The 25,382-nt window shown below is 41.1% G+C and overlaps 2 protein-coding genes across 5 annotated transcripts in view; one reads left to right on the forward strand and one right to left on the reverse strand.

Annotated features, from left to right (window-relative positions):
• Positions 1 to 209: 209 nt before the first annotated feature.
• On the forward strand, positions 210 to 14,520 carry SEC22A (SEC22 homolog A, vesicle trafficking protein). Of its 4 annotated transcripts, none has more exons than XM_040703488.2 (8): positions 210 to 561; positions 2,269 to 2,494; positions 4,394 to 4,597; positions 5,499 to 5,662; positions 6,899 to 7,093; positions 10,591 to 10,709; positions 12,235 to 12,300; positions 14,174 to 14,520. In XM_040703488.2, exons 3-8 carry the CDS (start codon positions 4,416 to 4,418, stop codon positions 14,372 to 14,374), a joined length of 927 nt encoding a protein of 308 aa, XP_040559422.1. In that variant the 5' UTR covers positions 210 to 561; positions 2,269 to 2,494; positions 4,394 to 4,415; the 3' UTR covers positions 14,375 to 14,520. The 4 variants fall into 4 exon arrangements, with proteins under 4 accessions (XP_040559422.1, XP_040559421.1, NP_001006526.1 ...); XM_040703487.2 differs by having other exon boundaries at positions 210 to 425; NM_001006526.2 differs by having other exon boundaries at positions 210 to 268.
• Positions 14,521 to 18,645: 4,125 nt separating this feature from the next.
• The window catches only part of ADCY6 (adenylate cyclase 6), a 197,400-nt gene continuing 190,663 nt past the window's right edge, over positions 18,646 to 25,382 (reverse strand). The window contains exons 18-21 of the mRNA NM_204631.3: positions 23,811 to 24,074; positions 23,264 to 23,468; positions 22,551 to 22,675; positions 18,646 to 21,240 (exon numbers count right to left, since the gene is read on the reverse strand). Coding sequence (NP_989962.2) covers positions 21,112 to 21,240; positions 22,551 to 22,675; positions 23,264 to 23,468; positions 23,811 to 24,074 — 723 coding nt within the window. The 3' untranslated portion in view covers positions 18,646 to 21,111. The remainder of the gene's footprint in view (positions 21,241 to 22,550; positions 22,676 to 23,263; positions 23,469 to 23,810; positions 24,075 to 25,382) is intronic.

Consider the following 25,382-nt stretch of genomic DNA (forward strand, 5'->3'; position numbering starts at 1 on the left):
CTCATTTATTTTGAAAGGAACCCAAGCGAAAGGAATAGGCAGGCAGCCCCGCCCCGTTTGCCCGCCATAGCGGTAGGCCCGGCCCAACCCCGGCGCGTCGCCATGGCGACAACCCCGGCCCCGCCCCCGGCACCACCCGCCGAGCAATGGCGAGGCCGCGTCCGCGTCACGTGAGGGCGCTCGTGCGCCGGCGGACGTGGCCGATCCCCACAGTGCTCCGCGGCCGCCGTGGCGGTGTTGGGGTGCCGGCGCGCCGCGCTCCGCTCCGGTGAGGCTCCCCGCGGCCGTTGCTGTGGCGACGCGGCCCTCCCGCCTCCTGCGGGCCTGAGGGAGGGAAAGGGGCGGGGGGGCGGGGCGGTCTGCCGCCCCGGTGGGCTCTGGGCCTGTGCGCGGGGTGTCCGGTTGGGCCGAGGCCTTGCTGTCCGGTGTGTGCTGGGGACGGTTCTACCGGGGTGGTTAGAAGCACTGGGACATGCGCTGCTTTCTAGGGCTTCTAGGCGCTTAGGGCTGAGTGCCGGCGTAACGGAAGTGGACGGGATGGTGGTTGAATGTGGCATAAAAGTAAGGCAGGCTGTGTTTTCCATCATCCAGCTGTTGGGAAGGGACGGGCCTGGGGCCGCGTGTCATAGCGGCGGAGGCCGACGGGTGCCGAACGGTGCGGGTGGGACAGCGCCGGAACGGGCGGGCTGCGCCGCGCTCCCTGCATAGCGCCGGGCTTTGCTCTTCCCTGAGCCCGCACAGGCCTTGTTTGCGGTGTCGGAGTGAGGGAGGTCAGTGAAGACATGCCAGCAGGTGCGTAGCACAGTGGGATGATAACGTAGCGAGTTCTCCCTGCTGGTCCCCGGGGTTCAGAATCTCTGTGAGCTGTGCGGTGGTTTAGCCTGTGGAAGCCACGTAGTTTCTTTGTGAGCTTTTTCAAGTTGCTTCTTGAATTTGCTTGACATCTCGGCATTGACAGCATCCTGTGACAAGCAATCCCATGAGCGAATTGCATGTCCCATGAAGAACCATCTGTGTTACCCCGAGCCCAACACCTGGCAGTGCCTTCAGGGCTCACATAGAACAAAACAGCAAACCCCATCCCTCTCGTTTCTCCATGCCTGTGATGGGTTTATGGGCCATTTGTGGTGTGAGTGCGGTCTGCTGTCATGTTCTGATGTTCGAGGGACATCGGTTATTATTATCTAATATTAAAAGTGGAGGTTGGCAGCCCTGCCTGCAGCGAGGGGGTTGGAGCTTGATGGTCCTTGAGGTCCCTCCCAAGCCATTGTATGATTCTGTGATCTTATTTTGGGGGGAGGAAAGCCTATGGAATTTGAAATGGCGTGGTGAAGCAATATTGGCACTTTTGAAGATGGGCTTAAAAAAGACTCTTAAACTTAGTTCTGAAGCCGGTCCCGTATCGCTAATGCTCTTTTCTCGGTCTCCTCCTCTGTATGTCACATTACTGCCTGATGCCTTCTGTGAGCCTGATTGACTTCATTTTTAGGTAGTTTTCTGGTTGTGCTTTAAAGAAGCTGAGAAAAAAAAAAGTATCTTTTCATTGGGTTGGTTTTCAAAATGATGATAATGGAAGCTGATGAACTGTTGATATTAAGACAAACACAGGTTTTTTTTTTCCCCTGTGTTATTTTATAGCACATGGAGAGAACTGGCAGGTTCCAGCGTTGGCTTATCTTCTGTAGCAGACTAATTTCTCTAAGTAGGAGTCCTGAGGAATGTAACTGTTTTCATTCTAGATTTATGCAAATATTTATTTAAGATAGGCATCTAAACAGAAAGAATGCCTCTAATGGGTTCATTATCGTGCCCACGCATACGTTCTGTTGTTAGTGGTACTTTCTTTATCCTTAACTGTAGAACAGCTATAGTTAGACTGAACACTGAGAGCCTGAATGCTCTGGAAATACAGCTGTGGTCGTCTTCTGCTACATTCCTAAATTTTCCAATCAGAGGAAATAATAAATTAATTGAATTTAATATGTGAATTGTATGGTAGGATTCAGACACAAGGCAATGTTATTCTGCATTAGTAATGTACTGTGCGGCTGGCAGCGTATTTGTTCCCAAACGGCTGAAGTAATGGAGTCCTTCAGTTTCCAGTAAGGAACACTGAAACGTTTTAATAGTCCTGTTAGTTGAGTACCCGTGTGATCTCGTAGGGGTGTGTTCAGGCCTTTCCAACCAGCGTGCCCTCCCAGAAAGAGCTTAAGAACGTTGTTAGCCACTAAATACACTGATTATTTTTTTTCTGTTTGTTCTCATCAGATGGCACAAGATGAGCTGTAACCGTCAAGATCATTTCAGTGAGCAGAATATTTTTCCTTCCGAGAGCTGGCAACAGGATTCTGAGCTCCTCCTGCAGTGCCGTCGTGCTCCCTGCCTTTTCCTAGGATGGGACATGGAGTTACGTTCCTGTTTTCACTTTAGCTGCTAATGAAGTTATTCGCTTCATCAGAGGAAATGCAGATCCATGAAATTACATTCTGTGCAAGTAAGTTAATAAGGGGAATTTTAAACTTTGCTATCCCATTATTGTTCTTACGTTCGTATCGATACAGCTTGCAGAAGTCCCTTTCAGAATTAGGTCCCAAGTGATAGAAGTGATAATTATGTGAGAACCATTGACATTTAAAGCTCCTCTGCAGTTTTGTCATGCTGTGGAGCTGCTGCCATGGGCACGTGGCTAGCAGTAGAGTTAAGAATACAAGTGCTGTGTGTTTCCCATATGAATTGTCCTGCTGGGAGCATATACGTTAATTTAAACACACATAGAGAAGAGTTTCTAGAACTGCAGGTTAAATTAACTCTGGGAAGTCCTGAAGTTGTTTTCTGGTTGCTTTAATTTTTTTGTTTGCACATCCTGCTGATCAAAGCACTTTGTACAATGAAGAATTCTGTCATGGAATGGTGAAATGACAAGCATACCTTATAGAGCTCATAGGCTCTCAGTAGACTACAGACAATGGTAGCTTCTGCTGCTATTCTAAGTTCAGTGCGTAGCTAACTTGCAGCATCTCAAAACAGGCTGATGTTTGCTGATGAGGCTGAGCTTCTTAAGTTGGAAATTAGAATAAATCTTCAGTGTTGTTATTAGTAGCTGTGTCTTTCACAGCGGTAAACATACACAAACAACTTCAGTATTGATTAGTACTCAGTTAGTATCCTTATTTATCCCACTTTGTGGAGTGGGAAACTGGAGATATTAGAGTTCAGGGGAAAACCAGCTGTTTCATTTATTTTCTTTTATGAAGAGGTAGTACTAATTGGGGAAAATATGGATTCCTAGATTTTCACAATCCAGTCCTTGAGTTGCTAAGGCTCATAAAGCACTGTTAATGTCATGGTTTGAAAGGTGCTGTAAACACATCAATATTGCACACTAAAGCATATTTCAGTTGTATTCAGAAATCTGTTTTCTGTTTCAGTTTATGACTATATGAAACTTGAGTAGCATCATCTGAGGGAGGCAAAAACCACTTCTTTCATCATTTCTGAAGTGATAGGTGTAGCAAATGGTAGGAGTCAGCAGAGCAGTGTTAGGAGTTGATGAGGAAGTGTTTGCTTTTGGCTTCAGATTGATTCTAGCAGTTCGCCCACTTGTCAGAGTAATCTTTCTTTTAAAGAAATCTGCATAAAGCTTGTCTTGTAAACTTCTGGGTGTTTTGATTTAACGTGAGGTTTGAAGAGCTTGAAAGTTTTAAACTTGTCATCTCTCTTGAAAGACTGTCTGCAGGATGCGTGTTTATACAGTTGATAGCATTAATTGCCTTCTAGAATTTTACTCCTTTTGTGTGGGAAATGTTTAAATACCCAACTTTTTTGTTCTTTTAAGTGGCTGGGTTCCACAAAGCTCTAATTGTTACACTTTGTAAATTCAGTGCTGGAAAAGCACACAGACTTTGCAAGCACCTTCTCAGCCTGCGCAGTGTTTCCGTGTTACTGACAGGCATGTTTCACAGATGTAAAAACAGGAACCCAGATAAGAAGGAAGATGCATTATGTTTATTCTGAAATTCTGCTGTGAAATTCTGCTGTGATCTGGGAGAGCTGGACTACCTTCCTTGCTATCGTTTTTCTCTTGTTTTAAAATAAATAAATAAATACATTCTCAGCTTGAGGAATGCAATTGCAGCAGTGCTAAGGCTGAGTAGGAGTGTATCACCCTCCGTAGGTAGCTCTTTTGTTTTACATGGACTGATAGGTCCTCTTCACTTAGAACTTCAGTCTGAGTTGTAGCTGCAAATTATCCTCCTATTCTGTTTTAAGCTTGAGCCCAACACAAAGTTTGGACGGTTTCATTAATCACTGTTAACTCCTTTGTTTTCAGCTGGACCTTAATTCTCATTCATCTCCTCATATATTTCTAAGTTCATTTTGTGTTTCACTTTAGGTTGTCGTTAACTCTGTTGGCAATGTCTATGATTTTATCTGCCTCTGTGGTCCGTGTGAGGGATGGACTCCCACTGTCTGCATCTACCGATTATGATCAAAGCACAGGAGTGCAAGAATGTAGAAAATACTTCAAAATGCTCTCGAAGAAACTTTCTCAGCTTCCTGATAGATGTACTCTGAAAACTGGACTGTACAACATAAAGTAAGGCTTCTCTTTTATGTATGTAACATCTTTTTTTACACATTGCATCCTTTGTCTATAAAGTTAACGCCTGTACACTAGAAATGGTTATTCAAAATAATCATAGAATCACCAAGGTTAGAAAAGACCTCCCAACTCATCCAGTCCAACTGTCCACCTACCACCAGTTTTCTCCCACTAAACCATGTCCCTCAGTACCACATCCAAATGTTTCTTGAACACCTCCAGGGATGGTGACTCCACCACCTCCCTGGGCAGCCCATTCCAGCACCTGACCACTCGTTTGGTCAAGAAATTTTCCTTAACACCCAACCTGCATCTTCTCTGGTACAACTTGAGGCCATTCCCTTAGTCATGTCATTAGTAAGAGTAGTACTTGGCAGTATTTGTATATCAAAAGTTAAAAACTGAGAAGTAGTAGAAAGATTTGAAGCCTGGATACACTTCAGTAGAAGTTGTAGTTCAAAATTTCTAACATCTAATTTCAGAGTTTTTGACTCACTAGAAGCATTTTTGCTAATTTCCAAGTTGCTTTTCACATAAAAATAATCACGTTTCTCCTTTGTCATTGCAGTTCAACTATTACTTATTTGTTTTCTCTTTTTAGTCTCCAGCAGATTTAGAAACTACACAGTAATCCCAAAACTTGATTATCTCATCCTTGTATGAGTGGATGTGTACTCACGTATATATACATACACACACAATGTGTGTGTGTAAAAACATTGACTAAAACTGAATTGATTTTCTTCTAGAATAGAGTTTGACTTTTCATTAAGCATTAATTCCTTTGTTATCCCAGTTTTTTCTTTTCTGATTGTGGAATGTGAGATCAAACTAGCAAAGCTGCCTATTACCCAGATGGACATTTGAAATTCTGGTTTTGTTGTCTCGATTACAGCTTTATCAGTTCTCTGGGAGTAAGTTACATGATGTTGTGCACTGAAAACTATCCCAGTGTTTTGGCTTTCTGCTTCCTGGATGAGCTTCAGAAAGAGTTCATCACTACCTACAATATGATGAAGACAAATACTGCTGTCAGACCATACTGTTTTATAGAGTTTGGTAAGGTTCTGATTTCTTTTCATGCTCATTTTCACACTGACTCAAAGGCTTATTTAAATAGATGTGCAATACACAAAGCAGAAACATCCAAGGCAGTTTGTAGCTATGCTTCAGGTGGATTTGGAATCTAATGTAACTCCCATTAGGATCAAGAAAATGACTCTGGGCTTCAAATTGGGCTACTAGAGTTTTATGCAAACTCATTCAGGTAGATTTTGGTTCATTCCTTGTTTGACCAAATCAGAGTTCAGCTTCTCCTAGTTAATCATACATGGAGCTGATGACTTTGTACCTGTTAACGTTCCGAACCTGTAAAGGCACGGAGCTTCATAAATTTCTCAAGCAAAAGATTGCAGTTTCTTGTTGGCTCTTAGCTATGCTGCAGTTTTGATTCAGTACGTGAAGAGGAGATATTTTTATTTGTCTTATGATAGGCATTTAATCTTCTGTCATGCAAGCTCCAGATACAACTAATCTCCTATAAACCTGGTTGCAGCTCTTATGGATTCTATTAATATCTGTTGCTTTAATACCATAAGTTGTGTGTTATTTTAAGTATTCTTATAAATGCATCAGAGCAAAAAAACCTGCAGTTTTAGAGGAAGTTATAATACATACAAAATATATATAAATATCTAACTAATATTGAGGAAATACTCCATTTAGTTAATTGCTCTGTAGTTCAGTCAGTCCATTAGTAACAATGTTTGTATAATGTTTGTTTATAAAGATTTCCTTGAAATTGTTTTATGCTTTCATTTTACTAATTGTTGAGTTAGAATGTAGGTCTGTTACGGTCTTTATATTGGTATAATGTGGTATTGTTTTTCTCTGCCTGAATGTTTTGCAGGCACATCTCATACCCAAGTTTATACTTGAATTCAGGAGTTAATTTTCTCCTAAGGATATTTACCAACCTAGCAGAAAAGCTGGAATAAGTGCAGTAAATCCATTGTATTAGCAATTCTTTCAGTATCATGCAGTGAAAAGTCTTGAGTTTATTCACAGTTATGAAGTAATTAGCTTTCTAGAGATTCATTTTTTTTCCTGCAGAATTAAATAGCACATGGTATATTAGTCACAAAAGTGAAGTAGTATTGGAATGTTCCAAGATAAATGTAGGCATTTCAGACCATCTATTTAAATTTGGGAAGTATGTAATGCATAAAACTGTGTGGTTTTGGATTACCTTATCCTCATGGACTTCTGTTTCTATAACTCTTAAATTTTACACAGATAATTTCATCCAGAGGACCAAACAGAGATACAACAACACGCGTTCTTTATCAACAAAGATGAACCTTGCTGACATGCAGACAGAAATCAAACTGAGGCCGCCTTATCAAATCTCCCTGTCAGAACTTGGTTCAGCTAATGGGTTTGCACATTTATCTGCAGCAGAATATAAGGGTACCGGTAAGATATCTGCAGGTAAGTTTTAAAGTTCTCTATTTGCATTCTCAAATGACAGAGATACGGAGTTGTCTTTATTTTGATGTTTGTTCTTTTCTTCAGGAAAAAAAAGGTTTTTCATTACGGTGTTCTTAAAATACTTCTTATATCATGACAATTTTATGCTTTAGTGTAGATACCTATTTTGTTCTCAGCACTAAGTGTTTGTCTTTTCAAGGCATTCATAGAGAGAGATGGGCCTATTCAGTGGACAGCTTATTGAAGGAAAAAAATCTCCATGAAAATAAGCAAATGAAGGAGCACTTAACAAGATGATTGTTTGGGGTTTTTTTTTCCACATTCTATAATTTAATACAATTTGATTATTTCTGCCCAGTGGGATGCAGATGCTTTGGAATTTCACAATCACAAATGCTTCCTAAGAGCTGTGCTAAAGGGAGTTCTATCTGACATAAGTGCTTTATGTGTGATGTCAATGATAGCCATTTTGCATTACTTGTCGTATTCACTTAAGTGGTCTTTAATTTTGTCTTTTTAAAACTTCAGTTGCCCTCATGTAGGCAGTAAATATGGCATGATGTGGTTTTCAACTGGGCTAAAACTTTTGCTAAAATTTCTGACATTGAGTGCTTTGAATCAGTTTGTAACTGGAAGATTATAAACAATAAGCATTAGATTATTGAGAATTCTGCCTGCACCAAAGCTGGCTGTGCATTTAAACTGTCTGTGATGTGGCAGATAGTCATCTGATATTTTTTTCCCTGTGCAGAAGCTGTTCTGTTGTCCTCTTTTATTCTGTCTTGGTTTCTGTTCTTTTCCCCCTTTTGGTTACTTTTAACATTCTTCCTCTGAATTCCATGCATCTCTCTGTTCTGTTATCCATTTCCGTCCTTGAATTGCTATAGAAAGTTGCCATCAAAGGGCTGTACATTATGAAAGGTTTGCGCTTTCCTCTTCCTTCACCTCTTCCAATTTTAGATGCTATTGAATAATAGTGTCTTGAATGTAACTGTCTTTTGAGCACGTCTGCCGACACCTTCATAATTCTTTACAATTGTTGCAAATTCTCTCCCTCCTTGAAAAGAACCTTCTCTGGATGTTTGCTACGCAGTCTGTTCGCTGGACTTCAGAAATTCCCTTTTGCTCTAAGAACAGCATCTCCCAAGAAGATGTACTCTATATAGTGTAACTTCTGCATATGCTGTCCTGTTAAATATACGGCACGCTATAAGTGAACTAAGTACAATAAATGAGTTGGGTAGGAAGTTAGGCACAAGTGTTGTTGCATGGCATGGTAGAATTTAATGTGTTTTGGTTGCGCTGATAAACCATCATCTGTTACTTTCTTCTACCTGGAGTTGGGTATGTATTCAAGCTGTAGTGTTTCAGCCTCTTACTGCTAAGTAGTTGACCAAAGCAGTCCTTTCCTGTACTGAAAGTTGTTGTGTGCAGTGAGTAATAGGGCTAGCTATTCATTGGGGAGGCAGGAAGTGCAGATTACGGGTAGGATTTTGTTCCAAATGTATATGTAGGTGTTGACAGGAATTAGAAATTGGGTGACAACGTGCTGATATGTGAAATTTTATGTATTTACTTGGTTAGGATAGATGGACTATTTTCTAAGCTTTTTCTTTTTTTTTCCCCAACAGAGGAACAGTTCTCTGATCAAAATTCCTTCTTGCCTGATGGTGTACCCGTTTTTTAAATTCTTATTAAAAATAAATGTTCTTACAAGTAATGCAGTATCTTATGTCATGCAAATTTCCTAAATTGTTATCTAAACTTCAAAGTTTTAGTTCAGAATTTCTGGTTTCTTTGTTCCTTGGCTCGCTCAAGAGAGTTTTTGATACAGCAGTTATGATCCCTGTAAGACCTGTAGATGTACTGACTTGAGGACAGCTAGCCTTTGCCCTGTCTTATCCAACACTCCTTCATTCCTATGGTTTTGCCCTTATTTTACTGTACTTAAATGACTTTTTTTCCTTTGATAGTGAAACTGAGATTTATTAAGCCCTGGAGAGCATCTGGACATCAGTAGCACTGTGCAGTGCCCTTTAAAGTTTTTAGGTTTATTTGTTTGTTTTAATAAGAGGGAAACATTATAATTTCACGCTTCTTCAGAGACTCTCTTGTTTAACTGACAGCACTGTTTACTTTTCCTCCACATGGTTCCAAAGAGGCATTTTAAACACTTTAACACATGCTGCTTTACAGTAACCTGGTTACAGGAGTGCGGAGAGCTGTGTGTGGGTTGTCAGAACTCACCAGAGAGCTGCTTTTATTCACTAGTTAATGAAACACGGGGACTTTGGAGCAAAAGCAGTCACATAAGCCCTTAGCTCTTTGCTGCACTCCAGGTGAGATTGTCATTTTAGAAAAGAGAAGTTATGAGTCACAGTTAAAGAACGGTTTGGTATGCAGGTACTGTATGTAACCATAATGGAGTGGTTTCTAGTTCTAGTTCCCTTAAATTCATTATTAAATACTGAATTCAGCACAAGTGAGCTAACAGAACTCGTTTTGTGCTATAAGTTATCACAGACTGGTAGTCAGACAGCCCTGTCTGCTTATCAGTGTGACGTTGCTTTGGTCATTTTTTTGTTTAGTTTCTGTAACTTCATAAACTGGATGTGTTCAGAGTGCACAGCCAGGATTGACACCCCTCTCTCTATTAGTGCTGTGGCTCATTAGCCTCATTCTTCACATCTTTACACTTGGGTGGTTCCAACAGAGTGGTTTAAGCCTGCTTCAGCAGTCCTTTTGTTTTCCCTGTGTTGCTGAGAGTTTTGCATCACTTTTTCATATTTGCTTTCTGTTATTAATTATGGAAAGGGACAGTCAATGCGAACATACACAACTGTTATGTGCTTGTGATGTTAAGATAAGCCCAAAGGAAAGTGTGTTTTAATTTTCATGTGCTTCTAAACACTGTCCGGAAGGCCTGTGTGAGGTTTTAAGGTTGGTAATGAGTTGTAGTTTCAGAGCTCTTCTGTTTCTGCCTTTGGTAGTACTCCCTGGCTGCTTTTTTTTTTTTTTAAGGTAGAGGAGGGTAATAGGCTCTGCCTCAGAGTGTTCCAGTTCAGCAAGCAGCTAAATAAGTCTTGATAGTTCTGCTAATACATTAGTGTTAATGAAAAACGAAGATTGTGAGAGGAGCTCCTAAGTGTGTGACCTATTACCTGGCTACTAATTGTGGACAGATTTTACTAGCAAGTGCATCATTTGCCATTGATTTCCTGGCATGTTTAAGCAGCTTTCAGGACCTCACTGAATGAATTGAATGTACTGAGTTAAAGACTAAATATAGTGAGACAAGTTGGTCTTAGATTAATGGAAGGAAAATATGCTTTCCTTCAAACCTTAAAATGTTTCCTCTTCTTAAAAAAAATTACGTTTTGTGGTTTGCTTCAGCAGTCTCCTGCAACTGAAAGACACTGAAAAATCAGATTAATATTTTACTATATTTCTTAATGTACCACTTGGACGGAACTTTTCTTTTTGTCTTTGATTTGCAGCCCCTCACCAACGTCTGGAACCTGTGACTCTGCCTGGGATTGTCTCATTTGTACTTAGTCTCTTGTGCGGAGCTTTGAATTTAATTCGTGGCTTTCATGCCATAGAAAGTCTTCTACAGGTACTGTACCACGTTCATGAATGTGAGAGTTGTGCATTGTAGCAATCACGCTGTCATCTCAGAGTATGCTTGCTATGTGAAGTAAGTCTTGCTGGTTTTATTTTCACAAATAGTGGTTGTGAGGTCACATAGTTATTTATGGCACTAGTACTGTCTATAAGCTATGTATCCTTGCTGAGAGTGGTGCATCGTTCATTAACGTTGGGAGTAGCAGAAGTAATGGAAAGTGAGTGACCAACGCTCTCTGTAGGTACTTTGGTAGCAGTGGATATGTGAACGCAGTGTTCTTTTTTTCCTAAATTTATACCAGGATATGAAACACTTCAATAGATACTATTTAAAAACACTTGTGAGGAAATGATGGACAGCTGTGAAAATCTGGCCTTTTTTTTTTTTTTTTTGGTTTAAGTTCTGTGAGGCAGAGATCTGGAAAGCCATTCTGTAAAATCCTTTTTTAGAAACCTTTCTGTGTTTCTGTTTATTTTTCATCAACCTTAGGTTACTTATTGTTCTTGGTGTTCTGAAAGGATTGATGCAAGGGCAACTGCCGAGTGATTTCATGTTTCCAAACAAAAATGTACAAAAAAAAAGTACCTCACACCCCTCCCGCATTTATTTGCTTATGTGAACTCTGTTCAAACCTGTATTCCAGTTGTTTACATAGTTATATGTAAAGACTTCATGAAACAGTAATCTTGGAAGCCTCAGAAAGAGTTGAGCAAGAGGACTGGAAGTGGCCCATGTTATGGGGTCTTCTGGGTAGTTGGGTGGGATTTCTGACCCAGCGTTTGATCTGGATATTAGCCAAACTCTGTTACAACCTGTGCTTCAGCAAATACGCTGTGAGGCAAAGATTTGCCCATGCTTTAGGAGTGTACTGCGTTGTGTGTGTAGGTCAGTTTTATCATAGAATCATAGAATGGCTTGGGTTGGAAGGGACCTTTAAGATCACCTAGTTCCAGCTTCCCTCTGGACCAGGTTGCTCACAGCCCCATCCAGCCTGACCTTTATATACAGACATACGCATTTTTGTTGTTTGTTCTGTTGTTGTTTTTGTTTCTTAAACACAGAGTGGAAACATCGGTACATATCAGGTATTTTTTTTCCCATCTTTTCGTTCAGGAAAACAAAATTTTGTAGTAATCTGTCTGATAAACTTGTCTTGTTTGTTCTTGTGGCCATTAATGCAGAGCAGCCTGCGTTGTTCTCTATGTAGCATTTTACCACACCCTAGTGGCCAGTTTGTGTCATTTTCTTTCACCTTGTTTCCCATTCTTTGAAGCTGTAGGAGGGTAGAGTTGTGCAAAGCTGATTCTAACGGCTGTTAAGAGTGTTTAGACTTGAATTTTCAGAGGGCATCTGGAGAGTGTCCAGTGCCAGCTTTGATTTAGCTTATACAGGAATCCGTATAAATCTGTGTAAGAGATCTGTCTGTATCTTAACAAACGTTGAAGAACTGCCGTAGGTGCGATCTGGTATCTCATTGAAACATTGGAAAACATTGCTTTTTGCTTTATTTTCACAGAATGAAGGTGAAGATTTCAGCTACGTTATTGCGTTTTTTCTTGGAACAGCAGCCTGTTTGTACCAGGTATGTTTTGGTGCTTGCCTAATCCATTGAAGTTGAGACACATCACTCGGAAGTGCATAAATGTCAACACAGAGTCATAGAATTTTAGGAAAACATATTTTCCTAAATGTCACAGCTACTTGGATAGAGTCGTTAGAAAAATAATTTCTGTATTTTAATGCATTGATCACACTGTTGCACAGTAGATTCATACATACATCTTCTGTTTGCTGACATGGTTTTCCAGGTAGTTGATGAAAAGATCTGGTGTAGCTTATCTGTTAAAGTCTCAGGTGATGGAGATTATATTGTTTACTTCAAGTACAAGTTTCTTAGCCTGAGTGTGTCTTACACTTCTTTTCTTTGGAAGGATTTGAGTATGTATATTAATACATATGCACTGCACGCAAGATTTACTCCCACTTCATACATTCTCATGCGTCCCTTTCCTTTTGAAATCTTTCAGCCACTTTCCACTGTGTTTTCCTGTCTGATATTTTGTGCTTAGATTTCATGTCTGTAGGTTTTCCATAAAGTAACCCCAGTAAATTACATTGTTTGGCTGCAAGTGTAAAATGCTTCGGCATTTTTTGAGGAACATAAATAATTAAAAGAATGAAGTAGAATTTCTCTGGCATAGATAAAACGCAGCAAATAAATAACCGAGAAGAACATACTTAGATAATCTGATGATGAATTTGGTTAATATCGGTGTGAAATAATTATTTGCTCTGCGAGGGGAAATTTCAATTAAAAATTAAACCTAAGTGATGATGGTATTTTCCTTGCAGCCCAGTAAGAACTGTCTTTGATGGATGGAAATAGCTCAAATGCAGACGAGAGAAACTTTTTCTTTTCCTTTTTTTTTCTTTTCCTTTTTTTTTCTTTTCCTTTTTTTTTCTTTTCCTTTTTTTTCTTTTCCTTTTTTTTCTTTTCCTTTTTTTTTCTTTTCCTTTTTTTTCTTTTCCTTTTTTTTCTTTTCCTTTTTTTTCTTTTCCTTTTTTTTCTTTTCCTTTTTTTTTCTTTTCCTTTTTTTTTCTTTTCCTTTTTTTTTCTTTTCCTTTTTTTTTCTATTCCTTTTTTTTTCTATTCCTTTTTTTTTCTATTCCTTTTTTTTTCTTTTCCTTTTTTTTTCTTTTCCTTTTTTTTCTTTTCCTTTTTTTTCTTTTCCTTTTTTTTCTTTTCCTTTTTTTTCTTTTCCTTTTTTTTTCTTTTCCTTTTTTTTTCTTTTCCTTTTTTTTTCTTTTCCTTTTTTTTTCTTTTCCTTTTTTTTTCTTTTCCTTTTTTTTTCTTTTCCTTTTTTTTTCTTTTCCTTTTTTTTTCTTTTCCTTTTTTTTTCTATTCCTTTTTTTTTCTATTCCTTTTTTTTTCTATTCCTTTTTTTTTCTATTCCTTTTTTTTCTATTCCTTTTTTTTCTATTCCTTTTTTTTCTATTCCTTTTTTTTCTATTCCTTTTTTTTTTCCTATTCCTTTTTTTTTTCCTTTTCCTTTTTTTTTTTCCTTTTCCTTTTTTTTTTTCCTTTTCCTTTTTTTTTTCCTTTTCGTGGAAATGAAGTAGGTAGAGCAGTAGCAGAAGTGAAGATAACACTCACAAGAGAGTGTGGGACAGTCCTGCCCTTTTAGAGATTTTCCATGTCTTTCCCACTCGTTCCTCTGAAGAGGACATGACATTGGGTCTTTGTTCTTCTGAAGCCGAACAAAGAGCGTATTTTTGACTGGAGATGGCCAGGAACATCCACTTCACTTTAGCACGGGCTAAGTTAACGCTGTTGTTACATGTTTTGAGTTTGACTTGTTTATGGGGTATTTTTTGGTAATTCCTGAACGACCAGAGGCATTTCTTTACTGGAAGCTATTTTCTGTGCAGTGATACCATTTTTTTTCTCCTGACAGTGTTACCTGTTCGTATATTACACAGGCTGGAGGAATGCCAAATCCTTTCTGACTTTTGGGTTAATTTGCCTGTGTAACATGTACCTGTATGAACTGCGCAACCTGTGGCAGCTCTTCTTTCATGTGACTGTGGGAGCATTTTCAACATTGCAAATTCGACTGCGACGACCGCAGGGGAAGTCCCCAGATTACAATGTCTGACAAGTCCTGGAACACTTAGAGGCAGTCTTGTTCCAACAGATATTCACTCTCAGGAATGTAAAGCTGTTCTCCAAAAGAAGTAGCTGTCTGGATGGAGCTTTTTGGTTTTGTTCCTTTTTATTTTTAATAAAGCAATGTAAGATGCCTGCGGACGTTTTTCACTTGCTGGTTAAAAACTTTTCTTTTAAAGGAACAGCTGAGGACAGGGATGAATACAGAACTTGAGGAGAGAAATGGGTCATATCATGTACTAAAATATGTTGATGGGCGACTCATTTGGGGGAATTTCGTGGCATGAAAAAAGCTTTGCTCAACAGTATGTAAATGGAAGGAATGTATAGAGTATGTGTCCTGCATATCATGCAAGCTCTTCACTTCCAAAATCAGTTTTGCCTTTGTGAGGCAGTAGAGGATAGGCTAAGTTAATATTAAAAATGCTGTTGCATATTAGCAAACTAGATTTGGAATATGTAAGCTACTAAATTTTGGAATGTTTTGTTACACGTTGACGTTTGTGTGAGTGTTTTCTTGATTAAAACATAGCCTGGAAACTTTGTTTCTTGGGATGAGCTCTTTGGCACCTGTGGCCTTCCCTCTAGTGCTATAAACACTTGTATGTTTTGTCACTTATGGTTTCCTTTTGGTTATCCTTTGAAAGTGGTCTGTGTGGACAGGGTTTTGTTTCAGGAATGGTCTGAAGAGTTCTGCCACTTAACCAAAGGACTTCGGTGCACTTCCTCTGAACTATGGAGAGATTGAAAGGAAACGGGTGAGTTGGAGTGACTTGTGCTTGTTGAACTATTGTTCTTCTTATGTACTTTTACGAATGGGGGAATGATGAGCTGAAACCTGAGATGAACGACTACTGACAGGAAGATAATAAATCAGTCTGATGATCATAAATATCCATAATTGTCCTTTGGCTGTGCAGGTTTGGGGCAGGGGATACTTCCGAGGTTGGCTGTATGGCCTGCAGCATCCTGGCTTCTACCAGCAGCAGTGCAGCCAGCAGGAGCAGGGAGCTGATTGTCCCTCTGTACTCTATACTGGTGAGGCTGCACCTTGAATGCTGTATTTGGTTCTGGGCTCCTTGCTACAAGAGGCTCTGGATCGTGTCCAGAGAAGGGTAGCGGAGCTGTGAATGGTCTGGAGCACAGTTCTTATGAGGAGCAGCTGAGGGAACTGGGATTGTCAGGCTGGACCAGAGGAGGCTCAGGGGAGATGTTGTGGCTCTTAACGGCTCCCTGAAAGAAGACTGTGGCAAGGTGGGGATTGACCTCTTCACACAGATAACAGTGATAGGATGAGAGGTGATGGCCTGAAGTTGTGCCAGAAGGCTCAGGTTGGATATTAGGAAATGTTTCTTCTCAGAAGGAGCAGTGAAGCATTGGAACAGGCTGCCCAGAGAGGTGGTGGAGTCACTGTTTCTGAGGCACTAAGGAACACAGTTTAGTGGGCAGTACTGGTGGTAGGTGGGTGGTTGGACCGGATGATCTTAGATTCCACCTTAATGATTCTATGATTCTATTTATTCCTGGAAATGTGTACCAATATGTAACAGGGCCTATTTCTGTTCAAAATATTGCAGGAGGAGCTTTGCAGAAAACAGAGAATGATTTCCCAAACAGTGAACTCCAGGAGAGAGCTCGCTCCATGGAGAAGACCGCAGAACAATCTGCAGAGACTTCGCCTTCTGTGGCGCTTGAAAATGTTGAAGTGCAAAAGACAGAATGAACACTGACCATTATTTTCATGCATCTGTATGAATCATAGTGTCCAGAGCTTGAAAGGTGAAAGTTTTACGTACTGCTCTATGATAAAGTCTGTGCTCCAAATTCCTGTCTGCTTGTAACAATCCTGTGTTTTTGGAGAAATAGTAGCTGCTTCCCTGCTGGTAGCTGCAGATGTCAGAGTTGGACCTGTGAGGGTGGATTAATGAAAGATGAATGCTCTCTGGAGCAACGTGGTTTGTTTTGCTTTGAGTTGTGCCAGCCATTCATTGTTACTTGGCTGTTCTGTGGCATCTAGCAGAAGCAGAGCCCACATCATGCTGCATTTGTGGAGTTTGTCCTCTGTAAGCTTGGAATGGGTACATCCAGCAGCCTCGGTATCATTTTGTTTGTTTGTGTTTTGCTTTGAACAAAGTGTCACAGTCTGAGTTCACCTGCAGTTACAAATCACCCAATACTTGACTGATTGTCTCAGCATATCAGGTTTGATTACCCTAGAGTGCCCCGTTTGAGCTTCTAGAAATGTAATTCATTTTTTCTTTGTGTGCTTTTCCTTAGTGTCTGAGCTTTTTCTTGGTGGTCTGCTCTCTTACATTCAGTATTTGGGCCCAAATCACATATGCGGACTCTCTTGTGTAAGGAATGTATCTAGCGAGGGGATGTAGAAAGAAGGCAACTTTCCATCATGGAATGTATTTATGTGTTACTTGGACTGATTTTTAGATATTTTGAAGCTAGCAGAGATCTATAAAATGACGGAGAATGGTTTCCTTTGCAGACATTGTGGTTACTTAATGTTCAGTATGGATTCTTCAATATATCAATCACTTCTTTACTGAAAGACTGAGGAACGCCTCATTCAGGATAGTGTGCCTGTGCTGCCCAGCTGAGGCTGCACGTTTGTTTCCAGTAGATGGCAATAGGTGTTTGGATCTGAAACCGTGTACTCAAAAAGATGTAGGGCCAGCTGTTGGCGGTGCAGCTTTCTCTGTCCATGCTGATCTCGGGCAGGACAGGCCTGGCACGAGGCACATGGCCACCCCCACTGTGCTGTGCAGCCCTCCAGAGCAAAATGGGGACAGAGAGGTGCTCAGGGATGGGAAGATAACAGCAGACCTCTGCTTCTTACAGCAAACCACCTGCCTGCTGACTGCCCGATGCTGCCGCCTTCACTGCACTAAAGTGCTCCAGCTCCTTCCATTGAAAAGCTCATGACAGAGGGTCAAGAGGATGGAACCTGAGGTGAGTTTTTGCTTGTTTGTTTTCATTTGTTTTGGATTCGTTTAGCTTTAGTCAGCTACGTTGGTCCTGTCAGACTGCATCCCAAGTGAGCTCTCTGCCTCCCCACAATTGGAACGTTGCTTTTGGGTTAGCTGGCAGACATCCTAAGAATTTTGAAGGCTCCCTTTCCCCCCCCCCCAAGTTCAAACTAGAAGTGACTGTCTTCAGAGGCAGTCGGGAAGGTCAGCAGGCAGCAAATATTTCCCTCTAGGCATTGCTTTTGGCTGCAGGTTATTCCCAAGTAACGTAATGTACTAAGACAGGGTCCAGGTGCGCTGGCAGTGCAGGACACCTGTAACAAACCCAGTGCCTCCTACAGGTACCATTTCATTCTGCACAGGCAGACACAGTGCAGCCAGCGTTCGTCAAAATGGTTTTTGGATGGAAAATAAAATAATGCACTGAGGGAAAACAGATGGTGTAGGCAACAATCTTCAACTTAAATGAGAGGCTACAAGACTGGTTTCCTTCCCTTTGGGAATACCCATGTCCAGTTAGCCCCAAAAGTGGCTTATGTCACGTAATGTCCTGAGATCCTGCTTTATGATTATGTAGGGAGACACACAAAGTATGAGACAACTCCCCAGCACCGTCCCGAGGGCTGGTTTTTAAGCCTGTCTTTTAAGAACTTTATCCCTTCTTCTTAATGCAGTTATAGTCTCAGTACACATATGAAATCCCTCCTAACAAGGAACAGATTTGAAGTAATTGCATTTTTACCTGCCTGTATAAAGGATCCTGAACTGAAAAAATCAGTGTGAAGATGGAGCTTTTTGTTTCCCAGTTATACCTCAGGCTTCTGGGGATTGGTATAGATAAGTAAGTGTGGCACTTAGTGGAGCAATCCGGCAGCATCTTCTACCTAGAAAACTGGCAAGGGCAGAACTGCCCAAGCGGATGCCTCCTTTAAGGTGTCTTTGTGAGGACAAATACAGGGGTATCTGGGGAATGCTTTGGAAACTGTGATCTACTTAAAATACATTATTATTTTTTTTTAATCAGCTATTCATAGTGCTGCTGTGAGGATGTGTCAGCCATCCCAGGACTAACGGCTCAAGGTAAGTGTGTACACAGCATCCCTGCACTAGAGGGGAGTTGGGATGCTTCCTGTGCAGGCAGAGACTGGGAGAGCTGTAAGTGGGTACTGTGTAGTGATGATGGGGCCCCATCATCCCTCGGTAGTTGAGAACTAACTGCTGCTCTGTGCCGTCTGGTCTCTTCACTAGCCAGCTGCATCTAAAATAAAACAGACACGCTTTACCAGTGAAACAGTGTTTAATATAGTTAAATTACTTAAATAGATTTCAATTTCCATGGGAAATCATAACTGTATCCATTTTTGCAAGATCCAGAGTAAAGAGTGTGTGAATACCCCTTGAAATGATCATGACACACTGTCAACAATCACAGCTAGAGATACTGGGGACTTGAAATTTCATTGACAACACGGCCTCGTAAGATGAATCGAAAGTTAAGAAGACTGCAGATGTTCGTAAAGCAGAAAGCAAACCTAAAAGTGAGAGTATGGCACGGAGGTAATGGAGCTGAGTGAGGGAATCAAGGGGGTGGATGGCGGAGGGGGAAAGAAATGCATAATGGCGTGATGCAACGTAAGTATTCTGCGAACCAGGAGGGATGGCAAGGAGCAAAAGTATAGTACAAGGGCAGACTTGGCAGTTTTACAGAAGTCAATATACTATACTTTTCAGAGATGTTTCCTAGTGGAAGGGGAAGGAAAGGGGCAATGCCATTTAAGCTCACACTTAAATGGCTTAATGCTAGGGTTATGCTTAGCAGTATGGCAACTTAATTAAGAAAGACCCATGGATTTTTACTTATTCTTGTTGTCAAGTAGGAAAAAATAAATTACCACCACAGTGCAACCATTAAGCTGTTAGTACTACAATAATTCTGCCCTGAGAAGAGTGGAAAAGAACTTTATTAAACGTCAAAAGATTGGAGCCACTTTTAGCGCTGGCCAAATTCAATATCAAAACTCGCCCCTCATAGAATATAAAAAATAGAACTTTTTAAAATCTTTTCTTTTCTTTAATAAAATATCAAGGGATTTTTCTTTCATAGCTAGAAAAGGTACATAAATGGTAACAGTGAACTATTCATAAACCCCCGCTAGTGATAAAGATGTCGGACACGATATCAATGGCACTGTATTTTAAGGTCACTCATCTCATACACGCATTTGCCATCAAAGCCTCTTTTTGAAGATCAGCTAAATAACTCCTGAAAATGGAAAATATGTGACAGTTTCAATAAGTGCTTACTACAGGAAAGTCAACTCTATGCTGCAGTACATACTTCTTTGTAATGTCAAATGGCAGTTACAATATCAGACAATTCTCATATCATCAGAGTCTATTAATCCATCTCTGAAAAATGTTTTTTTTTTGCAAATAAAAGTTCAGGTTTTTCTTTCTCCTAAGAGCTGCTGTTACAGTTAATTAGAAGATTTGCTTAGAGCTTTTTAACATGCTTGACAGATACTGTCTCATTAGCTAAAGCTCACAAAGTAAGTCCTGTTTCCATTTGTTAAGATGCCACCCTCTGTGTGAATGCTGCATTGAACTATTGTACCTTGCTGGGATTTTTTTTTTTCCTCTTCTTTGGGATTGCAGATTTTTCTGGATTTTCCTTTTAAAATGCATCTGATTCAGCCCGGAACCTCACCTGTTGTTTGATTGTATAGTGATAATCTGAAAACTGCCAAGTCTGTGTTCAGAGTATTATGCACAAAAATTACATAGAAGTCTAACAGGTTATATACACCTCCCAACTCACCTTGGTGTGAACAGCCTGCCTTCTAATTTATATATAATTTACAAAATATAGAATTTGGTATTTGTTAGATCTCCATGTTTTCAATATTACAAAATAAAAAATACAAAAAGAAAAAAAAGAAAAAAAAAAAAAGCAAAGAAAAAACCCACGACAAATTTCAGGGGAGTTCTCTCCCACAAAGTGTCTCTTGTTTACATCTAGTCTTTCCCATGTAAACTGATATATACCAAGGATGAGCACAGAAGACTTTTTAATAAATATGTTTGTAGAACCTTCTTTCTTGCTCTCGATCTTCCCCGTCGTTAGATGTGCCAGCCCCGCTCAGAAGAGTAGTCATTGAGCCATGTAAAAGAGGGGAGAAAAGAAGGCCAGGGCTAAAACGTCTTTTCACACTAAAACATTAACGACGCCATTCTAAAAGGCCTTTTTGTGTGCTGCAACAGTGGGTGTCAATTTTGAAAGCCCATTCAAAACAGCTAATAAAAGCACAGTGGTACACTTCAAATAGCTGGCAGTATGGGATGGAAACGTTATGGGAGTGCAAATCCATTCCAAAATAATGCTTTGTAGTGAATCATACATTCCTTCAACCAAGTAAATGTTGCGTTGCGTCAATAAATACTTAAATAGCTTCTTAGATCATCCTGCAGTAGCAGCCTTTGTAAAAACTCCAAATTCACGTCTCATCTGTGAATGCTGTAGTACACATCTTTGGTCGGTTTAGCACTCAGCCAGGAGCAAAGCCCAGGTGGTTTCTCTCCGTTGCCTTTGGGGACAGGTGGCCAAAGAGTTTGCTGATACCAGCTCTAGAGTCACTGTGTGAAATTTCAACCGCTTTGCGTTTTAGATTTGCTGCCAAAAAGTGATTCTTCTCCGAGTCACGATCTTCTGTAATGCAGATGCCATCTTTGAGCGATGCTGCAGTTGGTGCTAACTAATCGGAGGCCCTTCATTTAGGAAGTAGGTGGTCATTTCTCCTTTGCCTTTCACCTTAATGACGCCTCGGTATTCCAGCTGATAGTTGTTGGCTGCTAAAACCTGGTACATGTCTGTGGTTACCTGAGGAATAAACGAGAGTTAACGTGTGCCTGTCATGCTTTCCACACAGTCTGCTCATTTGCTTTTGGGGTAATCAAGAGGTAATGTTAAAGCAGGATCATTCTGTTTCCGAGTTGTATCAGTCACTGCGAGATTTGATATCAAAAGTGACAGAACAAACACAGCCTTTAGAAACTGAGCAGCTACGGAAGCCATACAGGTACACGAGTTGGGGAGAGCTGCACTTTCCAAGCCATAACTTTTAGGTATTACCACCTAGGGCTCCCAGTGTAATTTGCAAAATTCTATCAGACACCTCAACTAACCTCACCTTGAGACTTTGAAATCTAACCCAAAGCACTTGAGGTTTTTAGACCCATCGCTTGAACATCACAGAAACATTAACTCCTCACATGAACATTAACTTTATTATCAAACAAGCACCACAAAAACAGCAGCAAATTCCTGTTAATTAATTCCTATCTGCTCGATGGCATACCCTTTCTTACTTTGTATTTTCTCATCCTTATTCAGGTAGCTTCTAATATTTCCATGCCTGCCTTCCTATTGCTGTAACGTTGCTGTGTTGTTTTGGTTAACTTGAACAAAAATTATCTGGGGACTGTCCTGTGGGACAGTTTAAAGGGTGTTGGATAAATATTGATCCAGTTATCTGACAGCTTAGTTGGAAAGAGACAGCATGGCTTTCCCTCTTGGATTTTAGATCAGTTACTGTAATTATTTGTTACATCTCTTCAGTATTTTCCTAGGGAACAACAATCTGTAAGTGTGGGCATTGGCTCAGCAAAAGCAGGACAGTGAAATGAATCATTAGGAAGGTCACTGCCTGAGCGCCAAGGAGATGTCTGATTATAGCTTTCCATTAATCTCACTCTCTAGATTGTTACTCCCATTCCAGTGCTGCCTTTCTCCTTGCTAGCCTCACAACGGGGATGGCACTGTGAACAGAGAAGTGCCTCAAGTCATTTGTGACTCAAGTCCTTGGAAAACCAAACAGCCCGCACTTGTGTGCAGTCCCAGAGCACAGCCACCAGTAAGGGTGGGCAGGCATCACAGTTGGAAGGAAACTCAGCTCAACACTTCCACTCAGAACTACTTTGCAAGTGTTCGACCCAAGGCTGTTATGTTGGTCAAAATTAAAAGGCATAAATTGATGCTACTGCTGGGATTCCCCAGTTTGCTTTTCTCTCAGTACCGTGTAAGTAAATACATGACATAAACAAATAAAATAAAACAAAAATTCCAATTCTGATTTTCAAAAACCACAAGTGACACAGGCAGTATAAATGAGTTTCCAGTGAGCACCTTACCTGAATCCTGTCGGGCACCCCTGTGCTGTCCATTCGGCTGGCTACATTCACTGTGTTTCCCCATATGTCATACTGGGGCTTACGCGCCCCTATCACCCCAGCTACCACAGGACCAATGTTGAGGCCTAGAAGTAGGAGAGAAATGCATCACGTATGAAGCTTGAGGCAAGTTATTATTCAGGCAGGAAAAGACATCTTAAAGAAAAGTTGGCTACTTTGATGAGCTGCTCGATCCACAGCTATTTTCTAGTGCCAGACGGTGGGATAAGGGTTATCTGCCATCTAGCTGCCAAGCTAACTGGACACCTGTACACATTTGGATATTTGTTCCAATATCCAATACCAGCTGTTGAATGGTGGAGCCTGGCACCACTGGGAGTGTGGGCAGGAGAGCACAACACATGTGCAATGAGCCCAAGCAGAACCACCGCGTGTGACCATGCGGCGATAACAGATTCTGTGCACAGAGGTCTGTTGCTCAATCGCTCCTGGTTCTCCAGGGAGCTTTGGTAATAACATCTCAGCCTTAACTGCACTGCTCTGACATTTCACAGAGGCCAAAGCAGGCAGACTGCTATTTTCCTGTCACCGGGTACAGAACAATCAATGTCCCTGCACAGCTAAGGTAATGTCTATGTTGTTTTCTCTCTGTAAGATCCCCAGCTCAGAATGACAGCTACCAATACTTAATCCCATAAACACAGTGACATTACCTATCTTCATCTGGAAGTTGTTGAATGAATGTTCATTAATGTATTTCATTTGGTCCATTAACCTCATGGCAAAATCGGCCAGAGCTTTGATATGTGTCTTCCCTTCCTTGTCATAAGTGGAGTCGTTGAGGCCTGACGCAGCCATATATGTGCTGCCAATGGTTTTGATCTTCTCCAGCTGCCGAAATTGGTCTTCACTTATTATCTGTTACACGAGAGAATTGCAAAGGAACTGAATAAGCTTGTCAAATGCATACATGCTGGCATGTCCTTGCCAAGTGTCCTGCCTTGGTACAAGCGCTACGAAGTGCTGGATAGAGTCTCTGTTACTCAAATTACAGAAGGAAAGGGGATTAATCATTCTGAGGATGGACAAGGGAAGGAGAGGGATTTTCATCTGAAAGAAAAAGAATTAAAGACTTCTGGAGCGAGGAGAAATGAAACATGACACGAGGATTCAATAAGCCACCTTCCTTCGTAAGCTCAGCTAAGCCCAAATAACTCATCGCTCAGTTTTCTTTAGCAACACAAATTTTCTGCGACTTACTTCATCAAAATCGGCAATGATCTCATTGAGCAGCCTCAGACACTCCACCCCCTCGTTGTTGGCCTCCAGTTCCACGTAAAACTCAGAGAAGTTGCTTATGGAGGCGAACATGACAGCCACGCACTCGCAGGACTGGTAGTACAGTTCATCATTGCGCCGCTCCTGAGCCAAGAAATGGGCTGCCACATCCTTCGGCAAAATGTTGTGGAGGAGGCGTCTGTTATAGGCCTGCAGCTCCTCCATTTCTTCTTTCTCTTCAGTGGCCTAGTTTAGGAGGGTGAGAGTGACACGCTTATATCTTTTGGTAACTGCTCTGAAGGAAAGAAGAAAGCTGAGCACGAGCTTGCAGGGAGGACAGAAATAGAAGAAAGGGGGGAACGGCAAAAGGAGGGCAGAGACAGAGCGATGCAGGATCACGTTTTGCAGTGGAAGACTCTGTGTCTGTGTGTGCACGTGTATATAAAAGCCAAAGGGCCTTTTGCCTAGCTAAGTACATGGTCCCTCCTTTTCCACAAGGTCTATGGGGTACTATGATGGTCATAACGTACAGTTACAATGGAGCCCATGAAACAGGTTGGACTGACAGGCTGAAGAGCATTTTTCACCAGCCTGTAAAGCCCTTGGCTCCGGTGGCAGAAGGGGAACATCTGGGCTGTTGTAGTAGGCAAAGGGGACCTTGAGGAGAACGGGCTGCTTTGTTTTTGTTCTAACAGATGTGGATTTGAGGTTAACGTTCAGCTGGAACCACAACTTCCAGAAGGATGCAATAGCTCTTGTCTTCACAGACTTGCCCAGTACTAGCATTACCTCAAGTCATCGTTTCAAGTTTGTAGGTAAAAACATAGAGGTGTTTACTTCTCTCTCCTCCTTTACCCCAATACAAGCAGCAATATTTTACCCCTTGTTTTACTTTTTGCTATTTTGAATATTCCTGGGGAAAGACCAATGGACAAAAGCAGGGTCAGGCAGTAACTGCAGAATGCACAATAAGCTGAGGGGACACGCTGAGCACTTTGGCTTATGGATGCCCCAGAGCCATCCTGTGCACCACTTGCTCAATGGAGGCAGCAGTCAAAATTCTCCTAACGCTGCACAGCCCTCTAAAACAGGTTTTCTTTATTTATTTTTTTTTTTTTCCAATGACTTTTGGCGTTGCTGGAGAGCTGGAGTCAAAAAGGGAGCAGAATCTCCTGGCACTTTTGCACTCCATCATGGACTAACACAGCACAGCCATCCGTATCAGCCATCACATAGAAGGGATTACCGTTCCAACATGCCTCTGCCACACGTTGGCAAAGGGACAAACAGTAGCTGCAGAGCACTTTACATCTTTTCTGGATTCTAAAACAAGATGTTTGAAACTGGAAATGGGGTTAAGCAAAGAAGGATGTTTTAGAAGGTATGTCCAGCCAGAACAAGGAAAACATTTGGCTCTGCCTGGAGAAACAATATGCTCAGACTTGGAACAGCCAAGTCAGCTCATCTCTTCTGTTATTTTACCATTAAAAATGAGGATAACAATGTTGGTTTATCTGCTTCCTAAGGAGCTTTAATTAATTGCTTCTTCCTCAG

Source organism: Gallus gallus, chromosome 7, assembly GCF_016699485.2.
Source record: "Gallus gallus isolate bGalGal1 chromosome 7, bGalGal1.mat.broiler.GRCg7b, whole genome shotgun sequence".
In the NCBI taxonomy this organism is placed as follows: Eukaryota; Metazoa; Chordata; class Aves; order Galliformes; family Phasianidae; genus Gallus; species Gallus gallus.

Excerpts from the sequence above, each read along its gene's own strand:
- SEC22A (XM_040703488.2), top strand. The coding sequence starts at position 4,416 with ATGTCTATGATTTTATCTGCCTCTGTGGTCCGTGTGAGGGATGGACTC. Across the intron at positions 4,598-5,498 it reads ACTGGACTGTACAACATAAA|CTTTATCAGTTCTCTGGGAG; the intron begins GTAAGGCTTCTC and ends TCTCGATTACAG. Across the intron at positions 10,710-12,234 it reads CCATAGAAAGTCTTCTACAG|AATGAAGGTGAAGATTTCAG; the intron begins GTACTGTACCAC and ends TTATTTTCACAG.